General features: G+C 42.5%; 1 protein-coding gene across 1 annotated transcript; it reads right to left on the bottom strand.

Annotated features, from left to right (window-relative positions):
• Positions 1-4502: 4502 nt before the first annotated feature.
• Positions 4503-25351, bottom strand: ACAT1 (acetyl-CoA acetyltransferase 1). The gene is made up of 12 exons (XM_075851591.1): positions 25240-25351; positions 22109-22156; positions 21511-21628; positions 21310-21405; positions 21101-21201; positions 19524-19667; positions 18128-18278; positions 15697-15792; positions 14202-14315; positions 7646-7710; positions 6648-6805; positions 4503-5413 (listed from the first exon to the last, which is right to left on the bottom strand). The coding sequence occupies exons 1-12, from the start codon at positions 25291-25293 to the stop codon at positions 5293-5295; spliced, it is 1266 nt and encodes a 421-aa protein (XP_075707706.1). The 5' UTR covers positions 25294-25351; the 3' UTR covers positions 4503-5292.
• Positions 25352-26002: the final 651 nt, after the last annotated feature.

Here is a 26002-nt window from a genome sequence, read left to right as displayed (position 1 = left end):
TCCATTTTACTGTTGAGCGAATCACGAGCGGCACCCAGAAGTGCGTCCGTGTGCCAAGCGCGATTTGCAAGCACCCAGTGACTTCAATGGGTGCGTGCTGCACGAAACACGGCCAAATATAGGACATGTCGTGCGTTTCACGCAGCACACATACGCTGCGTGAAATTCACTGACAGTCTCAACGGCTCCATTCAGTCACATAGGTCCGGGCGACACGCGTTATTTCCACACGTGTAGCATGGACGTATTATACATTCGTGTGAATAAGGCCTAATGTATACACACAGCCACCTTCATGCAACTTTACATCAAACAGTGATAAGCAAAAATTGCATGAAAATTCAACTTTATGACTAAAATTCGGACTGAAGCAGACTACTTATGCAAACGAAATGTACTCTCCAATCAACAGATAGGCTGGGTTCACACTACCTATTTTCAGGCGTAAACGAGGCGTATTATGCCTCGATTTACGCCTGAAAATACGGCTACAATAAGTCGGCAAACATCTGCCCATTCATTTGAATGGGTTTGCCGACGTACCGTGCCGACGACCTGTAATTTACGCGTCGTCGTTTGACAGCTGTCAAACGACGACGCGTAAAAGGACTACTTTGGCAAAGAAATGCAGGACACTTATATACATTATATGCAGGGCACTTCTTTGCAACGTAATTTGAGCCGTTCTTCATTGCATTCAATGAAGAGCAGCTCAAGATTACGGGCGACAAAGACGCCTCACATAATGCGAGGAGGAGCTTTTACGTCTGAAACGAGGCAGCTGTTTTCTCCTGAAAACAGTCTGTCTTTTCAGACGTAAAAGCCACTCATCGTGTGCACATACCCTAAGGCTGGGATCACACGCCCTATTTACGGACGTAATTCGGGTGTTTTAGCCTCGAATTACACCCGAAAATACGGCTCCAAAGCGTCGGCAAACATCTGGCCATTCATTTGAATGGGTTTTATGATGTACTGTGCCGACGGACAATTTTTTTACGCGCCGCTGTCAAAAGACGGTGCGTAAAAAAGACGCCCACGTCAAAGAAGTGCCCGTCTCTTCTTGGGACGTAATTGGAGCCGTTTTTCATCGACTTCAATGAAGAACAGCTCCAAACTACGTCCGTAAAAGACGCAGCGAAAAACACCAGTACATGCAATTACGGCAGAATTTATGGAGCTGTTTTCTCCTGAAAACAGCTCCGTAATTTCAGCCGTAACGGCCGTGCACGTGTGAACATACCCTAAGACGTGAAGAGTTCATACATACCACACGTCAACAGTCACAGGTGCGTGTGTTGAAGAGACGCTAGAACTGCAGCAACGCACCAACCAATATTTGCATCCATACTAAATTGGAGATTATATACATATATCATTTTCCATTCCCCTATACAAACTCTAAGGGCTTATTCTGACGAACGGGATATACGTCCGTGCAACGCGCGTGATTTTCAAGAGCGTCGCACGGACCTATATTAGTCTATGGGGCCGTGCAGACATGTGCGGGATTTTTACGCAGCGTTAGTCCGCTGCGAAAAAGTCACGACATGTCCGTTCTTTGAGCGTTTTTCGCGCATCACGCACCCATTGAAGTCAATGGGTGTGTGAAAACCACGCATGCCGCACGGAAGCACTTCCGTGCGAACAGCATGATTCGCGCAACAGCAGTGAAAAGGATGAATGAAAACAGAAAAGCACCACCAAGCACACAGAGGATTTTACGCTAAAGATCGGTTACAGACTGGATAAAATGTATAAACATTAATTTTTGCGTGTGGTGAAGTGCTTGGTGTAACATTTATTGGACAACAAAATCGGGACGATGGCAAACGTCTAGGTCGTGGAGTCAATAATCTAATAAGGGGCAAAGGGGTGATTAAATAAGCTAGTGCTGATCTTCTCACTTCTGACAAACAGAATAGAAAAAGTAAATACCCCCATATGTGAGAGTGCATGTTTGCTCTCTGACCAATTGGGAGGGGGGGGGGGTTGATAATATGACAAAAAGTTCATGTAACCCCCTCCCTGAGGTCATTTACAGTCTTAGGCCTTATTCACACGAACGTGTTTAACGTCCGTGATACGCGCGTGAAAATCACGCGTGTCGCACGGACCTATGTTAGTCAATGGGGCCGTTCAGACAGTCCGTGATTTTCAGGCTGCGTAAAACTCACAACATGTCCTATACTTGGCCGTTTTTCGCACATCACGCACCCATTGAAGTCAATGGGTGCGGGAAAATCACGCGCAGCACACGGAAGCACTTCTGTGTGTCACGCGTGATTCGCGCAACAGTAGATCAAGAAATGAAGGGAAAAATAAAAGCACTTCCTTAATTTATTTTTCGAAACATCAAAACCGCGTGTCATAAGGATGGCATATGCGTGAAAATCACACAGCCACACAACAAACACTTATGACACACGGAACTGCAACACGCAAAAAACTCTTGCATGCGCCAAACACACACGTTCGTGTAAATAAGGCCTTACAGGGACAGGAGGATGACAGGCCCCCCCCCCCCCCCCCCGCCATCCTCCACACAGGCTGCTGCAAATCCAGGTCCTTCACAATGAATTACAATATCAAAAAGTTTATTTCAGTAATTTAATTCAAAAAGTTAAACTCATATTATATAGATTCATTACACACAGAGTGATCTATTTCCAGCATTTTTTCTTTTAATGTTGAAGATTATGGCGAACAGTTTATGAAAACCCAAAATCTAGTCTCTCAGAAAATTAGAATATTGGGTAAAAGTACAAGATTGTAGACTCATGGTGTGACACTCTAATCAGCAAATCAACACAAAACACCTGCAAAGGTTTCCTAAGCCTTTAAATGGTCCAACAGTCTGGTTCAGTAGGCTGCACAATCGTGGGGAAGACTGCTGACTTGATAGTCGTCCAGAAGACAGTCTTCGACACCCTCCACAAGGGAGGGGGGGGGGGGTAAGCCACAAAAGGACATTGCTAAAGAAGCTGCTGTTCACAGAGTGCTGTATCCAAGCATATTAATGGAAAGCTGAGAGGAAGGAAAAAGTGTGGTAGAAAAAGCAACAGTGATAACCGCAGTCTTGAGAGGATTATCAAGAGAAGGCCATTCAAGAATCTGGGGGAGATTCACAAGGAGTGGACTGCAGCTGGAGTCAGTGCTTCAAGAGCCACCACACAGACGTATCCAGGACATGAGCTACAACTGTCGCATTCCTTGAGACAACGTCGGAAGCGTCTTACCTGGGCTAAGGGGGAAAAGGACTGGTCTGCTGCTCAGTGGTCCAAAGTCCTGTTTTCAGATGAAAGTAAATTTTGCATCTCATTTGGAAATCTCGGTCCCAGAGTCTGGAGGAAGAGTGGAAAGGCATCAATCCAAGTTGCTTGCGGTCCAGTGAGAAGTTTCCACAGTCAGTGATGGTTTGGGGGCCGTGTCATCTGCTGGTGTTGGTCCACTGTGTTATATCAAGTCCAGAGTCAGTGCGTCTACAAGGAAATTTTCGAGCACTTCATGCTTCCCTCTGCTGACAAGCTTTATGGAGATGCTGATTTCATTTTCCAGCAGGACTTGGCACCTGCCCACACTGCCAAAAGTACCAATACCTGGTTTAATAACCACAGTATCACTGCGCTTGATTGGGCAGCAAACTCGCCTGACCTAAACCCCATAGAGAATCTATGGGGTATTGTCAAGAGGAGGATGAGAGACACCAGAACCAGCAATGCAGACAAGCTGAAGTCCGCTATCAAAGCAACCTTCCATAACACCTCAGCAGTGCCACAGGCTGATCACCTCCATGCCACGTCACATTGATAACACCTCAGCAGCTCCCCAGGCTGATCGCCTCCATGCCATGCCGCATTGATAACACCTCAGCAGCTCCCCAGGCTGATCGCCTCCATGCCACATTGATGCAGTAATTCATGCAAAAGAAGCCCCGACCAATTATTGATGGCACATACTGTACATACTTTTCAGTAGGACAACATTTCAGTATTAAAAATAATTTTAGAAATTGGGCTTATATAATATTCTAACTTTTTGAGAGACAAAATTTTGGGTTTTTCATTAACTGTTACCATAATCATCAACATTAAAAGAAAAAAAATGCTGGAAATAGATGTGTGTGTGTGTGTAATGAATCTATAGAAAATATGAGTTTCACTTTTTGACTTTAATTACTAAAAGATATTCTAATTCATTGAGAAGAACCGGTATATGCAGCTTCCACTTTAAACTGCTCTAACTGAAGCTGGTCGCAAATACAGCCGTGATCCAGATCTGGTTTTAAAGCTTTGAAACAAGACTTAGATAGCAGTCCTAGCTGCGACCTAGCCAGTGTTACAGCCATTAGCAGTTACATCCTTGGCTACAGAAGTGCCTTCCTGACAGGAGGTTTGAGAGGTCCTTGGCAGAGAAAAGGGTCGGTTCAATAGTAGCTGTACTTCAATCTAATTTACCACAAACTACAGTAGAATTACACATAAGTGAAAAATAAGACTGTCTATGTTGAAATTAGATTTTATTAAAACTGTAAGCACTGATAGTTATTATAGAGAGACCGCTGTAGAAGAATGGATGATGGCTGACCAAATGTAGTCTTTTGGACATCAATTTCACAGGTTTCACAGGAACCATTTATTTTGCAGTAGTTGTATGTGATTGTCACGTATAATATTGCAGATGGTTCCTTAAAGGGGCTGTATGGCATTAGAAAAATGGTCAACAGCACCCTGCGAACCCCTCCTCCCACGAATCATTCACTTGAATAGAAATGTGCCACAATGCCAGACAGTCCATAGATAAGAGTGTTGCTGTTTCAGCAAATTAAAGACAAGAAAAATAGGTTTGCCTGTTTTTTTATCGAAGACAACCCCTTCAATATTGGTGTGACCAAATGGTCATAACAGGTGACCGTTTAAGGCCTTGGAAACTACGGACATAAAACACTTGAATTAAACACCTTCCAGCCATTGGAAAGACTATAGAAATCCTAAACATTCAGATACGCCGCACACATTTTATTCTTTACATCCATACTAGAGTATGGGATGTTTTTGTTCAAGGCCGGGTACAAGCGCGTGCCAACTGTAAAGAAAACCCAAGTCCGAGGTTCACCTGAACTCTTACTGTAGCCGTAGCCCTTGATGGATCTACAGTTTGAAAGCCGGATATATTCTAAAAATAACTCCTGTAGCCGGAAAGACAAGTGTAACAGACACCAAACTATAAGGATTATAAAAGTGCGTGGATGGAGGATGCTCCAATTTACGGTCAGATATTTGGCTTGTGGTTCTATAACTTCTCGATCAAGATCGCTGAGGCGCCTCCTCCACCATTGCAGATACTGGCAACACCGAACTGTCCCTTCTTCAATGCGTGGGCCATATGACCAACAATTCTAGCCCCCGACATTCTAGAGGAGATATAAAGAAGAGAGTAAGCAACAAGCAATATGTAGAAGAGGAACATTAAAAGGGGTTTTCTAACATTAATGATGGTCATAGTACTAGGATATGCCATCATTTGCCAATTGGTGGAGGTCCGACTGCAGGCTCCCCCACTGCCTCCTCTGCATTTTATCTGCACAGCGCTGCTCCCATCCTGGTGCTGTGCAGAAAAATGCAACTCAGCCGTAGTCAAGTTTGAGTTGCAGTACCTGCTCATACCACCAGGGCAGAAGTGGTGCTGCTCTAGAGAACGCCTAGTCCCTTGATTTGAGCAAGAGAATCCTAGGTGGAAAAACGCCTTTACACCCTTCGGGACTAAGCCATTTCTTGAGTTTTCATTTTAGTTCTTCACTTGCCGCCTTCCAAGAGCCATAACTTTTTTTTTCTTCATCAATAGAGTGGTGTGAGGGCTTATTGTTTGCGGGAGGAGTAGTAGTTTCTATTGGTAGCATTTAAAGTACCATAAAATGTACTGGGAAACAAAAAAAATATTTGGCTGGCTGAAATTGGAAAAGAAACCTGTGATTCCTCCATTGTTTTTTGGGTTTTGTTTTTACGGCTTTCACCGTGCAGTAAAAACGACAAGTTAACTTTATTCTGCGGCTCAATACGATTATGGCGATACCAAATTTATATATTTTTTTTTACTACTTTAAAAATAAAATTAAAAAAAACAAACAATTAAAATGGTTTTGTGCCGCCACATTCTGAGAGCCATAACTTTATATTTCCGTGGATTGAGCGTCGTGAGGGCTTATTTTTTGCAGGACGAGCTGTGGTTTTTATTGGTACCATTTTTTAGTAAGTAAAACTTTGATCACTTTTTATTACATTTTGTTTGAGAGCTAAGTTGACCAAAGTGGATTTTTTACAGGCTTCTGTTAGATGCAGGGTGAAGGCAGTCCATGACAACCATTGGCACACCCGTTCGTGTTTTGGGGGTGCCGATGAGTTGTCAGAGGGGGCCGCCCTCCTCTTTTTAAGGTCTCAGATGCTGTGGTTGTGATTGACCACAGCATGAGGGGTTAAACTGCCAGCAACTGTGCGATCATTGTTACTGGCTGTTCGTCCTGGGTGTCAGGTGTAAAACACAACACCCCACGCACCAGGACATAATGTCACGTAGTGGTGCGCGACGGGATTAAAACCGGTCATGTGGTCAAGCAGCAGTTAATTCATGGAGATATTTGCCTGACATACCCAATAGGATGTCCGAGAGACACCGCACCACCATTGATATTGACTTTTGCAGGGTCAATAGCCAACATTTTTATATTGGCCAACACTACAATACTGAATGCTTCATTGATCTCCCACATGGTGATATCTTCTGTCTTTAGTCCAGCAGCACTCAGGACCTGTAAATAAAACAAACTCAAGACATCATATTCAGTATATAGAAAACCAAACAGATAGAGGTTCCCATAATAAATACAGAGAGAAACAGTATATGGCACAGATATATAGTGTACTGGGATACACAAATAGATGGATACATTGATTACATAGAATCAACTCAATTACAGGTCCAAAGCCTAGAGCAGCATAGAACAGGTACCTAAAGGGTCCGCTATAAATTGAACACTGTCCGTGCAGGGGACTTCTAAACGGAGTTAAAGGGTGGGGACCAAAAATTATTAGCAGCGTACTCACTGCAGTCTTTGAGAGTATAAGCAGTAGTACATAGAGTACAGTGGGGCCGGTCACATGACGAAGAGTCATATCATCATCAAAGAAGACTGTGCCACTAGACTTCCGGTCTCCCGGCAGCGCTATAAAAATCTCAGAATCAGCGCGACGGGGAATGTATATTACGGAGTGTACTCACATACTGCAAAGAGTACACTGCTAATAATATTTGGTCCCCACATAGCCCCTCTAAATGATAAAACTCTGGCTGCCTACAGCCACCACTAGGGGGAGCTTACGGTTTATACATTGAACTCTATGATAAAAAATTATGCAGTGAGTTCCCTCTAGTGGTAGTTGCAGGAAACCAGAATTTTATTATTTAACTGTCTATGCACAGGATTTGGACGTCTGTATCAAAGAAAACTAACAGAGAACCAACCCCTATAAAAAGACAGATTAGGAAATTAATCAGCAGAATGTTGGAGCTAATATGATATGATTTTAAAAAGTGAAAACTAACTAAGTGAAATCATGAGTTTGTACCGTAGACAGAAAGTAATTCTCACCTTAGGAATAGCATAAGCAGGTGCAATAGGGAAGTCAATAGGGTCTACAGCAGCGTCAGCAAAAGCTGGACAAGAAAGAAACAAGAACACACAACATAAAAAAGAACTCATGAAAATGAACATGCAAAAAAAAAAAAAAAAAACATCTTGCAAGTAAGGCCTCGTTCACATCTGCGTCGGGCTTCCATTCATGGGTTCCGTCAGGCTTTTCCTTCAGGGGAACCCATGAATGGAAGCCAAACGGAAACCATAGTTTTCCATTTGCATTATTGATTTCAATGGTAATGCTTCCGTTGCTAATGGTTTCCATTTGTCTCCGTTTCGTAAGGTTTTCGTTTTTCCGGCGAAATCAATAGTAGTTGACTAAGCTATTGATTCTGACAAAAAAGCAGAAACCTTACAGAGCGGAGACAAACGGAAACCATTAGCAACAGAAGTTTTACCATTGAACTCAATAGTAATGGAGACAGAAAGCTATGGTTTCCGTTCATGGGTTCCCCTGAAGGAAAAGTCTGACGGAACTCATGAATGGAAGCCTGACGCAGATGTGAACGAAGCCTTAGCAGTACTGCTCATAAATCAGCACACACATTTGTATAATATATAATATACTTTCTACATTTATATGCAGCAATTCCATTTTTCTATACATCAAGTGAACTGGAGACGCTGGATACTACGCATGATATTTAATAGAAATTATTAGGCTTATGGTTGACAACCGTAAAATTCCTTTAATCCAGCAGCCAATAATCCAGAACATTTTATAAGCGTTCCTATGGCCATCTGAGAAACTGGAATATTTCATAATACAGCTGATATCAAGGACGCCAGATTAACCCCTTCAGGAACAAACCTATTTTGGCCTACCGGACTGCAGGATCTTTTCAGGTTTTTGCGTCGCTGCAGTCCGAGAGTAATAACTTTTTGGTTTTTTTCGTTGATGTAGCTGTATGAGGGCTTGATTTTTTGAGGGATAAATTGTATTTTTCAATATCACCATTGGGGTACATATAATGTAATTTATGGATTATTTTTTATTAACTACCTACGGGGGAAATGGAAACAGCAATTTCACCATTTTTCTTTTGCGGTTTTAATTTTGTGGCATTCACTATGCGGGATAAATAACACACTGCCTTTATTCTATGGGTCGGCGCAATTACGGCGATACCAAATACGTATACCTTTTTCTTTTTACGTTTTAAAACTTCTGCACAATAGCCGCGCATTTCATGGAAAAAAAAAAGTGTTAATTTCACCGCATTTCCAGATCGATAACTTTTTGTTGATTTTTCCGTCCATGTAGCCATAGAATCATTTTGGGATACATATAAATTGATTCATTTTTAGGATATTAATATTTAGGGGAAAGAATAGGGAGGAAAAAAAAATATAAGAACGGAGTGTGGCACTTATTTGTAATCTTTTGTTAATCTGTTCACCATGCTGTTTAAATAACATGATAAACTTTATTGTATAGGTTGTTACGATTCCGTCGATACCCTAAATATTTTTTTTATACATCTTCAAAATAAACGCTTTACAAAAAATGGAATAAAAATTTTTAAAACCATTTGATCCTTTTTTAAAAAAAGGGAAAACTTTAATTTGAATCAACTTTATTTAATTTCTTTTTAGTGCCACTAGGTGACGTGACAATGCGATCATTTGATCGCTGATCTAGCATTCGCCTGTCAGTAACAAACTGACTTCAGCACAGCCCAATACGCGTACAGCTATGGCAGTCGTTGGGCCATAGAAACTCATTGGCGCCAATGGGCGACAGAGGAAGCCCCCTCGCTCTGTCTAACCACCTAGATGACCCAGTTATTGACTGCAGCAACAAAGGGGTAAGACGACCGGGGTCGGAGGCAACTCTGATCCCGGCCCTTGCAGCGGGATGTTGGCTGTATCTTACAACTGGCACCCACTATTGATGGCATGGGCGCAGCTTCTGTGCTCGCGTCATCCATTGGATCTAACTGTACATCCATTTGCGGGAAGGCAGCGCTAAAATGAATGTTTAACCCCTTAAGGACACAGCCTGTTTTGGCCTTCAGGACACAGCCGATTTTTTCAAATCTGACATGTTTCACTTTATGTGGTAATAACTCCGGAATGCTTTTACCTATCCAAGCGATTCTGAGATTGTTTTCTCGTGACACATTGGACTTTATGTTACTGGCAAAATTTGCTCGATACATTAAGTATTTAATTGTGAAAAACACCAAAATGTAGCGAAAAATTGCAAAAATTTGCATTTTTCTAAATTTATATGTATCAGCTTGTAAGACAGATGGTAATACCACACAAAATTGTTGCTAATTAACATCACCCATATGTCTACTTTAGATTGGCATCGTTTTTTGAACATCCTTTTATTTTTCTATGACATCACAAGGCTTAGAACTTTAGCAGCAATTTCTCACATTTTCAAGAAAATTTCAAAAGGCTATTTTTACAGGGGCCAGTTCAGATGTGAAGTGGATTTTAGGGCCTTATATATTAGAAACCCCCAATAAGTCACCCCATTTTAAAAACTTCACCCCTCAAAGTATTCAAAACAGCATTTAGAAAGTTTCTTAACCCTTTAGATGTTTCACAGGAATTAAGGCAAACTAGATGTGAAATGTTCAAATTTCTTTTTTTTTTTTGCAGAAATACATTTTTCATCTATTTTTTTGTAACACAGAAAGTTTTACCAGAGAAACGCAACTCAATATTTATTGCCCAGATTCTGCAGTTTTTAGAAATATCCCACATGTGGCCCTAGTGCGGTAATGGACTGAAGCACCGGCCTCAGAAGCAAAGGAACACCTAGAGGATTTTGGGGCCTCCTTTTTATTAGAAAATATTTTAGGCTCCATGTCGGATCTGAAAGGCTCTTGCGGCACCAAAACAGTGGAAATCCCCCAAAAGTGACACCATTTTGGAAACTATACCCCTTGAGGAAATTATCTAGGGGTATAGTGAGCATTTTGACCACGCAGGTTTTTTGCAGAAATTATTGGAAGTAGGCCGTGAAAATGAAAATCTACATTCTTTCAAAGAAAATGTAGGTTTAGCTAATTTTTTCTAATTTCCACAAGGACTAAAAGGAGAAAATGCACCACTACTTTTGTAAAGCAATTTCTCCCGAGTAAAACAATACCCCGCATGTGGTCATAAACGGCTTTTTGGACACACGGCGGAGCTTAGAAGGGAAAGAGCGCCATTTGGCTTTTGGAGCTCAAATTTAGCAGGAATGGTTTGCGGAGACCACGTCGCATTTGCAAAGCCCCTAAGGGACCAAAACAGTGAAAACACCAAAAAAGTGACTCCATTTAGGAAACTACACCCCTTGAAGAATTCATCTAGGGGTGTAGTGAGCATTTTGGCCACACAGGGGTTTCATAGATTTTATTAGAATTGGGCAGTGAAGATAAAAAAAATCCTTTTGTTCCAATAAGACGTAGCTTTAGCTCAACATTTTTCATTTTCTCAACAAATAAAGGAATAAAAGAACCCCAACATTTGTAAAGCAACTTCTCTGGAGTACGGCAATACCCCATTTGTGGTCATAAACTGCTGTTTGGGCACACGGCAAGGATCAGAACAGAAGGAGTGCCATTTGGCTTTTGGAGCACAGATTTTGCTGGATTGGTTTCTTGACACCATGTCACTTTTGCAAAGCTCCTAAGGTGTCAGTACAGTGGAAACTCCCCAAAAGTGATTCCATTCACAAAACTACACCCCTTGAGGAGTTCATCTAGGGGTGTAGTGAGCATTTTGACCCCACAGGTGTTTCATAGATTTTATTAGAATTGGGCAGTGAAAATAAAAAAAATCCTTTTTCTTCAATAAGACGTAGTTTTAGCTGAAAATGTTTCATATTCTCAACAAATAAATGTAAAAGAGCACCCCAACACTTGTAAAGCAACTTCTCCTGTGTATGACAATACCACATATGTGGTCATAAACTGCTGTTTAGGCACAGAGTAGGGCACAGAAGGGAAGGAGCGCCATTTGGCTTTTGGAGTACAGATTTTGCTGGATTGGTTTCTGGGCGCTATATCGCATTTGCAAAGTCCCTGTGGGACCAAAACAGTGGATCCCCCCCAGAAGTGACCCCATTTTGGAAACTACACCCCTCAAGGTATTCACCTAGGGGTGTAGTGAGCATATTAACCACACAGGTGATTGGCAGAAATTGGTGTGCACGTGATGTTGCAGAGTGAAAATGGTTTTTCAATAGATATGCCAATATCCAGCTTGTGCCACTGGAGACACACACCCCAAAAATTATTAAAAGGGTTCTCCCGGGTATGGCGATGCCATATATGTGGAAGTAAACTGCTGTTTGGGCACACTGTTGGGTTCAGAAGGGAGGTAGAGCCATTTGGCTTTTGGAGCGTGGATTTTGCTTGTAGTAGTTTTGTTTAGAGTCTTACTGGTGTTTCCGTTTATAATGTGGGGGTACATGTAAGGCGGGCGGAGTATATAAGGGGCATAGTCAGGTGGTATAGTGGGGTAAAAAAAAATAAAAAATAATAATCCATAGATGTGTGTTATGCTGTGACACAATCCTTTCTGCACAGGCCAGTGTCGCACTAATAAATGGTCTTTACTTATCCCCCTTTTGGTCCGCACTCGGCACCTTTGCAGTTTGGGGAATTTTGCTGGGAAGTGTTGTCCTGGTATAATACGGGCACCCTCGCTTCCAGCAGATATGTTTGGGCCCTCCCCTTCCTGGTTCCCTAATTTTAGGGGCCTTGATAATTCGTCACTTGAAACAGAAGAAACGTTCCCCTCGGGCCGGCACAACTGCATATTTTTATTTCCTGGCTTATTGGTGCCTTGACTAATTTTATTTTTTCATAGACGTAGTGGTATGAGGGCTGGTTTTTTTTGCGGGACGAGCTGTAGTTATTATTGGTACCATTTTGGGGTACATGCGACTTTTTGATCACTTGTTATCCTTTTTTTTTTGGGTGGCAAGGTGACCAAAAAACAGCAATTCTGGCATATTTTTTTAGTTATTTTTATACAGCGTTCGCCACGTGTTATAAATTACATGTTACCTTTATTCTGCGGGTCAGTCCGATTCCGGTGATACCTAATTTATAGCACTTTTTATGTTTTACAACTTTTTGCACAATAAAATAACTTTTGTAAAGAGAATGGATTTTTTCTGTCGCCAAGTTGTGAGAGCCATAACGGTTTTACATTTTTAGTCGACGGAGCTGTATGAGGGCTTGTTTTTAGCGAGACGAGTTATAGTTTTTATAGACACCATTTTTAGGTACATGCGACTTTTTGATCACTTTTTATTTCAATTTTTGGAAGACAAAGTGACCAAAAAATAGCAATTATGTCAGTATTTTTTAGTTATTTTTTTTACGGCGTTCACTGTGCGGAATAAATAACATAATATTTTTATAGTTCAGGTCGTTACGGTCGCAGCGATACCAAATATGTATGGTTTTATTATTTTTTTCAATAATAAATGACTTGATAAGGGAAAAAGGGCGATTGTGTTTTGTGTTATTATTTGAAACTTTTATTGTATTTTTTACAACTTTTATTTTTACTTTTTTGACACTTTTTTTGACACTTTTCTTTAGTCCCACTAGGGGACATGAAGGTCCAACAGTTTGTTTGATGTTCTAATACATTGCACTACCTATGTAGTGCAATGTATTAGAACTGTCAGTTGTTCACTGACAGCAAGCCGATCAGGCTCCGCCTCTGGGCGGGGCCTAATCAGCTTACGTAATGGCAGACAGGAGTCCATTGTTAGGGCTCCTGTTGCCATGGTAGCAGTCGCCAGCCTTGCCATCGCGTGGCAAGGCTGCCGATTTGCTACAAACCTCTAGGATGCAGCGATCACAATGGATCGCTGCATCGAAGGGGTTAATGCCAGGAATCGGAGCTAGCTCCGGTTCCTGGCGATAGATCGGGGTGTCCGCTGTAACATACAGCGGACACCCACTGCTGATGACGCCGGCTCAGCTTCTGAGCCGGAAGCTGAGCCGGCGCCATCTTGCCGATGGTACCGGAAGCCTCCTGGGCCCCGCCGACGACAGGGCATAGGAGGATTCCGTTGCTGGCGGACCGGGAGGTAAGCATTAGCCCTCCGATCGCCTTTGCAGCCACCGGCAACCCAGCGATCATGTTGCTGGGGCGCCGGTGGCTATAAACTCCTCACATGCTGCGATCGCTATTCAACGCAGCATGTGAGGGGTTAATCGGTCGGATCGGAGGCTAGCTCCGGTCCTGGCCGATACCTCAGGGTGCCAGCTGTAACATACAGCTGTCACCCGGCGGTGATGTCGCTGGCTCAGCTCCTGAGCCAGCTTCATCTCCATGACGTACAGTTACGTCAAGATGCGGGAACAGTCCATCTCCCATGACGTAACTGTACGTGATTTTGCGGGAAGGGGATAATTACATCCAAATGTGGTATAGGGTTTAAATAATTTGACCGATTATTAATTACCAATAAGAAGTATGAAGTCTGGAAACATGTACAACCGTGATCAGTACTTTAGAAAATAGGCTTCTTCTTAAATACCTAGGATCCGTGCCAGGGGCTTGACGTTAAGTTTGTCTGCTGATTCTGAAGTCATAAGAACCAAGGCTGCCGCGCCATCATTTAATGTGCTGGCATTTGCTGCAGTAACAGTGCCTGGGAAGAGACAAAAATACAATTATAGAAAAGATTTCAGAACCCAGCAGCCCCCCAGAGCCTGAACTGTATCGCCTGTGGTCTCAGACAGGTGTCTTTTTTGTTAAATCTTAAAACCATTTAGTTGTTGAGTCTGTCCCCACAGGTCCTCTACACAAGGAGCAGATTTGTTGCGGATTTTCCATCTGTACCAGCGGGTGGAAAATCTGCAGCGGAAGACTGTTTCAGGCAAGTGGATGCTGCTGAACATTTTCCACACAGAAATCAAAGTAGAATGCAGATTTTCACATCCACAGCATACTCAATTTGTTCTGGATGTTGACCCTTCTCAATGTAGAAAGGGGTTAAATCCACAGCAAATTCCGCAATTCCTTCGGAAACTCTGCTGTGTGTGCGAGTACTCATATAGTGAGGAGAAAAGAGGCGTTTAGCTTAGTAAAGGAGCAGTAGGCATAGAAATAAGATAAACGGAAGACAAACTTGCCCACACTCTGCAGTGTCCTGAATCAAGACTCAGGCCCCATGCACAAGGCTGCACCCGTAATCACGGCCCTCCAATGCAGGCACGGCCGACAGCCGCCCGCATTTTCGGCCCGTGCTCTCATACACCAATAAAGGAAAAGATAGTACATGTCCTATCTTTAGCGGGACACTTTTACGGCACGGACACCTTCCTGTAAATAAACGGGAAGGTGTCCGTGGACAAAAGTCAATGGGTCCTTAATTGCGGACCGCAGTTGCTGTCCGCAATTACGAACGATTTATACGGTCGTGTGCATGGGGCCTCACAGAAATCCTGAAGAAACGGGTTAATTTCCTCCTGACCCTCCCATTTTTAGCTTGCAGACTGCGGAGGAGAGAGGCTTGGGCAAAATAGCGGGGCTTAGGGTGCCTGCTCTACTACTGCAGACAGTAGTAGGGGAGTGCTCCTGCTGCAGCCAGTTAACTTACAGCCAGAGACAGGTCTGATCCGCAGCTTGCAGTTTTGATTTCTTATGAGACCAGATAGTATCAAAAAGCGTAGAATATCAAGGGAGGAATTGCTGAGATTTACGTATTTTACATTTAGTATTCCTTTAAAGCATACCTACAATTATAAAAGCAACTTTCCATAAATCACTAGTACAAGCGACTAGAAGAAACTTTGTACGATATCTTGTTAGAGAGAAATGCCTCTTTCAAACACTAAATGGAAAAAATAGAGCAAAAACACAAAATCTCAGCAATCGTTCGCTTGATATCATCCTGTTTTGATCCCATCTTGTCTCTTATGCAATGTAAAGCGCAAGCCTCAGATAAGATCGACACAGACAATCAGACGTATTTGTTATAAGGAGAAATAAAGTCCCCAACCAGCACACCTTCCCCCAGAATTCCTCACCATTGTCTTTTTGGAAAACAGTCTTGAGTTTTGGAAACTTGCTGAAATCCACTCGTTTGTACTCCTCATCTTCTTGTACAACAACATCGGGTTTCCCTGCAAGAATCATTTCGAGATTTACGTCCTGCTATGTACAATTAGATTCCAGATGCTTAATAAAAGCCAATTATTGGGTCTCGCCAAGACGTTCTAAATTTACAGACTTTGCCGATATTAAATTGGATTGAATTACAGAGAATGTATGAAGCGAGACTTTTCTTCAATCTTTGTAATTACTTCTGTAGCACATACGCTGCAACACTTTCCAGTCCTGGCAGGTCAATTGGGAACTCGCCGCATTCCGAACGTGCCCCTTTTTGTCGCAGTGAAGCCCATATAGATTAAAGGATTTGTCTAGGATTAGAAAAATATGGCAAAAACAGCACCACACTTGTCCATGGGTTGTGTCTGGTACTGCAGCTCAGCTGCATTGAAGTGAATCGGGCTGATCTGCAGTACCACATGCAGCCTGTTGACAGTTGTGATGCTGTTTTTTGGGGGAAAAAAAGCAGCTATGTTTTTATAATCCTGCACAAACCTGCTTGAAGGTGGCTTAACATGCAGCATACAGGCTGGCTTTATCTTTTTTCTTTTCAGCATTTAGTGGCTTTTTCGTCTCTTCCAAAAAACGCAAGTGTCAGTGTGTTGCATTTTTAATGGCACTTTTAAAAGGGTTGACCACAGAGAACCGGATTACAGGAGAATATATATATAGAGAATAAAAAAAGCTTGCCAACTTCGTTAAGACATTGCATTACGTATTTTGGGCCAAGTTACAGTCTGCGACATATCCTGGAGCTGCATTTAGCGTTCTGCTGGTCACCATTGGAAACTGTCAACTTGTGTGTTAAACAGCTTAGCTCCTATAAAGCAGTGGGACAGTCAACCATACCACAGATTACTGGTATAAAGTAGAATAAAAAAAAATCACCAGAGCAAGCACTGTGCATACATGGGGCAAGCAATGAATGATCGGAGATTTCAGCTCTGAAGCCTGGAGAATGGTGAATGCAGCTCTGAAAAATACAGACCAACTCAGGTATTGTAATGCATATACAAATGGTTATTGAACTTTTATGTAGATTAAGCCTATATGCGGAATATAAAAGGATGTTTAAAAGGTGGAAATTCATTTTAACGTTTTCCTTACATGTCATGAGCAGAGACCCCTGCCCTTTCTGCTTCAGTGAGCTGCGGTCCAGTATGCGAGCTGCCGTCTATACAACCTCTATAGGATGTACGGACGAGTGTGCAAACCAGGCTCTGATCCATACAACTTCTTACCGCTACAGTCCTAGTGAGGAGGGATGGAGTCCGCTGTTTAAGTGATTGGTAGGGTGTAATCTTCTCATCCTTGCGCTCACAGTTTACTGAGTGTTATATTTTGGGGATATGTTTGTATTGGGGATGTAGTGCATTTCCACTTCTCACTCCTTTGCCTCGGCTTCTCATCTATTATGCCCTAACGTCTAACCCTCTGGCTTTGATTCCTCGGTTCCTCTGTCTATGTCCACTCCTCTCAATACTCATCCTCTATTAGTTTTTTTTAAATCAAATAAATATACCAAATTAACACTAACATAGGAATAAGCTATTCTATTGTACCCTTTGTCATGTTTTTGTTAAAAAGTTGCAATTGTTTTTTTGTTAATTGTTTGTATACCTTTGTTCACCTCTGTTTGGCTGCTTTAACGGTCACCCAGGGGGCATTCTGGCATTTTTTTTATGTATATAAACCACACTGTTTGTGGGTTTTAATGTATTAGGTCTGATGAAGACGCCAGTCCGGTGCTGAAACGCGTTGCCTTAATAAATACTGCTCAAATACCCAACTTATTTTCTTTTCCATCTCCAGATGAAACAGCGCTTTTTGACTTGCGCATATATATATATATATATATATATACACACACACACTATTTTTTTTCACACTGATCCATTACTACGCGGTGGAACTTCTTGGCCCCATTGGCTAGGAAGCAGCAGCAACTTTATCCATTGAATGCCTTTTAGCCGCATTGTGCCTGGACACTGCACAACATCCCCAGGTGAGGATAATTCGTACAGATGTATTCCTATTTAACATTGTTTTGGGATTCTGCACCATGAGGCACTTATTTTTTTTATTTATTTCAGATTTTAACATTTATAACACTTATTCTATGCATAGGTTATAAATGTTATTGGTGGAAAACCCCTTTAAATAGCTTTTGAAGCCTATTGATGGTACAGATAGAGCAGCCGCAGGGAATTCGATCTACCTTGTGGCTCTGCGCCATTTTATGAATGAATCACTTCTGTTCTACCTTTACCTCAAAACTTTACATTCGGGGACAGCTAATAATGCAATTTCCTATAATGAAAACAAGGATATTTTCCATCGTATCGGTACCTTTTTGTGAAATGGTAACGGGTGCAATTTCTTTTGCTATTAACCCTGACTCCCAAGCGGCTTTACTTTTGGTGTAAGAACCGATGGCAAAATGGTCTTGTTCATCCCGCCCAATGCTGAACTTCTTAGCTGTGTTTTCTGCACAGTTTCCCTGCAATGACATACGACACATTTAATTTGCATTATTAGGTTGTTTAACAAAGATAAAAAGAAATTTGGGCATGAGTCTTGTATTATTGAGGGGGGGGAATACATAAAAAAAAAAAAGCCACATCATTATACAAAAGTGTTAATCTTGTTTCATTTCACAAGACCTAATAAAAAGGAAACGTCTCACGCATTTTGGTTATATTAATTGCAAGTCTGTAGAAGAGAAATGATCGGGCAGATTTACTAAGACTGGCGTTTCATACACCAGTCTTAGTATGAAGTCTGCATGAGTAAGATGGTACTAATTTATTCGGAGGCCCCTTAATAAATTTGTTGCTTCGTCTGCTGTCCATGCACCAGAAAGGAAAATAACCAGATACAAGCTAGCATAGATTTTCTCTATAATTTACACAAGTTCTTGGTGTCAATTATAGTGAATTGGTCAGGCTGCTGGTGGACCCACCTCTAATGCGAAAACAGCAAAAAGTTGCAAAATATTTAGCAAATATGGCGTGCGCCATAATTTGTACTTCTGTACAGCGTGGCGGCAGCATCCACAGAGGGCGCGGTGGCAGCAGCATCTAAAAAGGGGCTGCCCAATCTTGACATGCGTGTCAGCCAAACGCTGCTAACTGAGCCGCCGGACTGCATTTAGCGACACTTAAACGGGAAAGCTGGATTGTTGAAATAAGCACGTGGAGAAATATCTCAAATTTTAAACCTAGCGGTATTATTATAGTAATGTAGTGTTATTGTTATAGTAATATAGTGTTATAGTAGATCAAATAACTAATTGATTAACAATAATTTTGTATTCTATTAAATTTCAAAGTAATCCAGCCCGACCACTTCACATTTTTTCTATATGCGGCCCACTTACCTGGCTGAGTTTGAGACCCCTGGTATAGACTATACAGCACAGTACGCGTATGCTTTAGGGCAGCTACAATGCCAGAAAGTGACAGGCGACAGTGAGGTGAAGTGTACCGTCCTCGGCTTGACGTGTGCAACGCGCATGTGCCCGATACCGCCGGACACCTTGCGTTAAGTTGTCATTTCCTTTACGAACTATACCCTAAACATTCGTCTTTGAGGTGGGCAGGTTTGGAACAACATACACCAGCTGGACATCGACATGCTAGTAGTTCCAAACCTACTGACAGGCTCCCGTTAAGAAAGCCTAGCGTTGTAGTAATGGGAATATAACAGGGGTGTAATATATAAACGTCTTTACTATAGAACATACCATGTGGATTTTGTTGTAGACATCAGTAAGTCCATCTTTCACAATTAAATCTTCCAGTTTTACGCCACCATATGGTGTGGCTCCTCTAGTCATACAATAAGGTACATTAGACATGCTCTCCATCCCGCCAGCTACCATTACGTTCTGTAGGAAAATAAAATCGTTAGAATCTATCGAGGCAAATTATAAACAGTGACTTCAAGAAATCCACGCACACATTGCAGGGATCCAGTCTCTAACTGTTGCGGAAATGTAGTGGAATTTCGCCGCAGATTTCATTCATTGCAACGCATCGGGTGAGGTTTCCGCAAACCACATGCCGTTCTCCAGACTGATCAACAGTGCAATATTTAAACAATGTGTGAACCCAGCCTTAGAAGAATTATATCTTTAAGTCCAAAATTCTGCACTATTTCAAAACGTTTAGAGCTTTATTTTTCTGTTACAAATTGGCAAATCAAAATTCTGTTTGCCTGCAGCCACCACTAGAGGGAGCACACAGTAGACGAATTTATACAGTGCTTCATTAAATTCAATATCCACCCATCAACAAATGCAGGCAGACGAAGTTTTATCATTATGTACAAATATAATCTATATACGGCTGGGTTCACATGCTCCTGTAAAGTCAAAAACATGTGATTCACTTGAAATAAAACATGTAGCTAATAACCGCATGGCAATTCATGGTAAAACGCCTGCGTTTTGGACTGCGTGGCACACTACCACAACAGGTGGACCCATCGTAATGGATTTGGAAAAACAAAAAATAAGAAAAAAACACACACACACACACACACACACCACACACACCACACACACCCCACACACACCACACACGAAATATGACATTAATATGGACAAAAAGAAAAAAAAACTGGCGTTCACATTTGGAGGGTCACTTACGGATGCGGTTTGGCCGATGTGCGACCAAACTGCCATTTTCAACCTCATGTCATTGCATTTGATTTGCAGGTAAACAGAAGTTTTATCTGCAAAAACTGTGGACATGAATAAGCATTTGAAAAGCGCGCCCTGTAGCAGTAAAACCGCATGTTGGTGTGGATTTTGGGCGCAGATTCCTCGCTATGTTGGTCCTTACCCTTAAACTGGCCATAGAACTGATATTTTATAGTCTTTAGATTTTTAGCAGGTGGCCTCAAATCAGCAGGACCCGACGTCTGCAGGGGCCACCAGACACTCACTGGACATCTGCTGTCGGGTGAATCATGGAATTATTAGGTCACGTTTTGTCTGCCTGATCCTATCGTTACCGCAGAGATAAACCGCATGGCAGCTGCTTATCTCCCGGCAATCTATTGTAATCAGCCACATCTTCTAAAGGTCGGCAGATATTCACCCCATTGATGAGCGCCCATCGACAATACAGCTGATCAATAGACGCTCGTTTGCTCAATTCAAACAGAGCAATGATTGTGAGGGTATGTTCACACGCTTAACCAAAAACAGGGCCTTAAATTTCAAACACGGACATTACCGTGAAATGCAATGCGTTCTAGGAAATACTAAACACTAGATAATGTGAACCTATAGTTGAGAATCGTCCAGTGTCTCACCTGGTGTCCGCACATCAGGCTCTGTGCCGCTAACATAATAGATTTCATTCCAGAGGCGCAGACCTTGTTCACAGTGGTGGTAGGAGTAGAAATCTGCAGGCCTGAAGTCAACCAAGAAATAAAAATAAAAAAGACACAGAATTATTTCACATCATCATATATTGTATAAAGAGACAATTTTTTTTGTCAAATACGCCCAGAAAAAGTACCTGCGCCAAGTGCTGCCTGTCGTGTTGGTGCCTGCCCCTGCCCTGCCTGCAGGACATTGCCCATGTACACCTCATTGACCTCCTCTGCAGGAATACCTAAAAAATGCAAGAAAAATAAACTGACCCATGGCTCTATATTTCTAAGAACAGACGCGGCAACTATCAGACAAGAAAAGGTAGGCAAGTAATCGCCGCACATACCGGCTCGCTCTACCGCAGCTTTTATGGCAATGGAGCCAAGCTTGGTGGCAGGAAAAGACGACAGGGACCCCTGAAACGACCCTATTGGGGTTCTTACTGCACTTGCAATCACCACTTCCTGAAAAAAAAAATCCGATTAAAAAAATAAAATAAATCTTGGGCAGGATGTGAGAAGCGAATGTTGGGCGTAAGTGCCTAGTGATCGGTGGAGTATCGGTGGGATGGGATGTGATTGGTGGAGAGATGGACGGAGCTGTGAATGTCAGAGAAGATGATGTATTGTGAGGTGGTAACATTGTGGAACGGACACTCAGCAGCATTTCTGTAGTAGTTTTCAGGTACTCACTAAACAACTTGCAAAGAAAAATTGCTATAAATGTAATAATGTCGCCAGACTCACGCGTTTTGCACAAGCTCCTGCTAAACCAACTCACAGAGCAAACATAGAAACGCTGGGGGAGATTTATCACAACTGGTGCAAAGGAGGAGTGGAGTAGTTGCCCATGGCAACCTCATTTTTCAGGGGCCCTTTGGAGACTGAAAGCAGCGACCTGATTGGTTGCCATGGGCAACTACTCCACTTTTAAAATATACTTACATGTAAGGAGCGCTGGGATGCATACGATCGGTGCGTATATTTCAGTGCCTAGAAAGGGAACAAATGATGGCACATTTACTTGTAATAGAACAGGAAATGTTAAAAACAAAAAAAGTAATTAAACATAACTGGCATAGCCGAGTCCGCAAAAGTCTGAACTATAACAATATAACATTATTTTACCCACACGGTAAGTGGCATAAAAACTTAAAACATGCCAGAACTGCTGACTTTGGGTCACCTCGGCTTCCACAAATTTTTTTAATAAAAAGCGATCGTAAGGTCTCATGTACCCCAAAATGGTACAAATAAGAACTACATCTCATCCCGCAAAAAAAAAAAAAAAGTCATGGGTCTCGGAACAGTTTTTTCTTTGTAAAAGTAGAAAAAAACCTATCACTTTAAAAACTCTGTAATCACATTGACCTGCAGAATAAAAATGAAGTCGTTGTTAATGACCCAGTCCCCCGCACAAAGAATTTTTTTTCAGTTGCCCAGTAAGTACATTATATGGTACAATAAATTGGGCCGTGAAAAACGACATCAGTCCCACAAAAAAGTTATGACTTTAGGCAATGGGGGGGTCAAGAGAAATACAAAAATCTGAAAAATGGCTGCGGCATCAGCAAGATGTCGCTGAAGATAAATGTAAAGATACGTAATCAGGACAATAGAAGAAATGTCGCCATAACAAAAACTGCATCACTGTAGAGGGTTCAGAGTTGGGCGACTAAAATAATTAAGGGAATGTAGGGTGGTAAAGGACATTATGGGCCGTATTGTTCATGTACAAGAAGAGTAAGAATGAAACAGGGGCATAGCTATAAGGGGTGGAAAGGCAGCAGCTGCACCCAGGCCTTAAGGGGGCCCTGCCACTTAAAGAGGTATTCCCAAAATCATAAATTATTACGTATCTACGGGATAAGTGATCACTTTCTGATCCCTGGGGGTCCCACCACAGATCGTGAGAACGGTGGTCCAGAACCTCCAGATCCTCCTCACTGCTCGACTGCAGGGCGGAGGACATTGAATAGAGCGGCGGTTGAGCATGCACGGCCAGTCCATTCACAGTATATGAGAATGACAAACAGCTGAGCACTGTACACTGCTGTTTCCGTCCGTCATTCCCATAGATATTGACTGGAGCGGCAGCGTGCATGCTTGACTGCAGTGAGGAGGGCATTAAACGTAGCGGCAGTCGAGCAGTAAGGACGACGTGTGAGTTCTAGACGCCTGTTCTCACGGTCAGTGGGACTCCTAGCGATAAGAAAACGATACCCTATCCTGTGGATAAGTGATCATTTATGATTTTAGGAATACCACTTTAAGAAGATGCCAGTATTATAAGTGCACATGGTGATGGTCCGGTTACCAATTTTGCAATCGGGTCCAGAATAGGCAAGTCACCCCTCTAAAAGGAAGTGTTTTTTTTACAGATCATTTATATTACTAGAGATCAACCTATGGATAACGTATACATGCCGCCATACTGTATACTTATGTATTAGCGACATCATTTACAGATCTCAATTTTCTTTGCATAATGGCAGCGGACACAGAAGTTTCCTCAGCAAGTGATCTTTGTACCAAGAAGCGCCACACTGACACCAGCCCATCCACATTACTCAATACTCTATTAGGGCTCATTTGCACGGTCGTATTTATAATCAATATATTTACCGCGACGACTGCCTGATAGTCCATGGGTTATTATATACAACGCTAATCCACCGCTGAAACACGGATTTCTGCTGCTGATTGACATCTGAATCCTCATACAAACTGCCATCATTTTTAATGAAAGGAGATAATTTGCATGCAGAATCCGCGCCAACGATGACCATGCGGTTTACGGTTGTGTCTTGTTGGACTTTTATACACAAGTTGCCGTTTTGGCTTTTGTTTGGGATGAAATATATTATTATATTACGTATTCCCACTGGGGGGATTATTTTTTAAGGTTTATTTTTGTACCCACATCTAGATGAATTCGCCATCTAACCCATTATATCATGAATTCTATATATAGCTGGGGGTTCGTAGATGGTCCTGTACGGTTTGTATGGAAAAAACTTTTAGATATTTTTTATGAACGTGTAACTTTTTAACTAATTAAATAATAAAGATTAAGTTATTTATCAAATCTGTGGGCTCATATTTATAGAGGAGGAAACTAGGGAAATAGATTATTGATACTAAACATGGGGACAAGAATATGAAGTCTGTAGAGAACATCCAAAGCTCTTCATCAGAAACACGGAACACTTTACCAAGATTTTTGGAAGTTCCCAGAGTCTGCGGCGCCAGCATCCGGTGTGTGACCAGCGTCCCATTACAGCATCGGTGAAAGGGGCAATTTCCTGCGGCATCTACAACCCCGTATGCCCCAATCTGAAATTCTTCCCCAGCAGACAATGTAAAACTTACATCATAGCCCTGGCGGTGGTATAATGTGGGGATTGTGCTCATCTCTGGGTAGTATTAGGTGGGCGTTAGTATGGCAAGTGGTGTAACCATAGGCGGGTGAACCCACAATAAGGGTATATTCACACAGTGCTGTTTTTGAAGGCAGGAGTAGGGGCGGTCTATAGGAAAGATTCTACTTCTCATTTTTTAACTCCACTCCTGGTTGTGGCTTTAAAAACTGCACTGTGCGAACATAGCCTTAGTCTTCACATGAGGACAGCAGAATTATAAAAGGCTTTTGCTTGTTGGGTGCCTCCGTTTTTTAAGCTACACCCAGAAGTATCTTTCAAGAAGCGGCAGAAATTGTTATTTGCACCAGAAAAGTGGCGGCGGGCGCCATAGACGTGGCATTCATGGTCACCCCTATTGCATTGAATTCAGGTCTATGTTTCTTGGGACTAATGAACTACTGGGGCCCCCCAAAACATACTGCTCTAGGGCCCCATTGGTCTTCATTACACCCAGGAGCTGCTACCATAGCATTATTTACTCTGCACTGCTCGAAGATCCCCACGTATTGCCAGCCAGACAAGGGCACCAGTGCCACCAGCTGCCTAATAACACTGGAAGCATCTGCACCACAGACGCCATTCCTCCTACGGCACACAGCGTATGATACGTTTATATACTACAGCGCTACTGCCGGACTGCGGCGGGACACTCACCCGGGAGGCGCTGGAGGACAGGCGGGCAGCAGGACGCGGGAGACAGAAGGCCATGACTACACTGCCGGCTGTCACTCTGCGAGTCACCTCTACGCTGGCCAACAGACACCGCCTACTACACTGACCAATCACCAACCGCAAAAAGCCCTGCCCCCGAATCTTATTGGGGCAGTAATTTATAGAGGCGTGACTAAAAGTTAAAGAGAAGGGGATTGGTAGAAGCTTGAGCGTCGCCATAGGGATGTTATCGCTGGGCGGCCATGTTTTGTCCTGGAAAACCTTGAAAATGACTTGTGGAGAATGAATGGTGGATCATAGGATCACACGTATCGTGATTAATTGTGCTGAAAATGCGGGACAGACACAGTAATTACAGCCAACAGGGATATGGCTACTTGCAGAAGTTCTGGAGACCCCCATAACAAAGTCAGGAATGGGCCCCCACCTTGTTGACATTAGTATTAAAAACAGCAGCATAACTACTTTTACTTGAGCACTAACCGAAGCATGGCATGAAGTAACATAAATACTTGCCAACAGCCACGTTTTGCGCAGGACCGCGTATTTAAGTGGTTTGACAAAGGGACGGGCTCCCTGTCACCCAACATCGTACTGCAAATGTGATCGCTGGCTGCCGATGGGTTGTCATAGAAGCCAGGCGCCTATCAAAAACCCCCGAGTCTGCCAGTTATCAATGCTTTAGTATACCGAATGTACACAGTCGAGTCACATTATTATGACCACCGTCTAATATCCAGAGTAA

The sequence above is a fragment of the Rhinoderma darwinii genome, chromosome 2 (assembly GCF_050947455.1).
Source record: "Rhinoderma darwinii isolate aRhiDar2 chromosome 2, aRhiDar2.hap1, whole genome shotgun sequence".
Lineage (NCBI taxonomy): Eukaryota > Metazoa > Chordata > Amphibia > Anura > Rhinodermatidae > Rhinoderma > Rhinoderma darwinii.
Note: the sequence above shows the minus strand (reverse complement) of the source record. Positions and strands in the feature narration are given on the sequence as shown.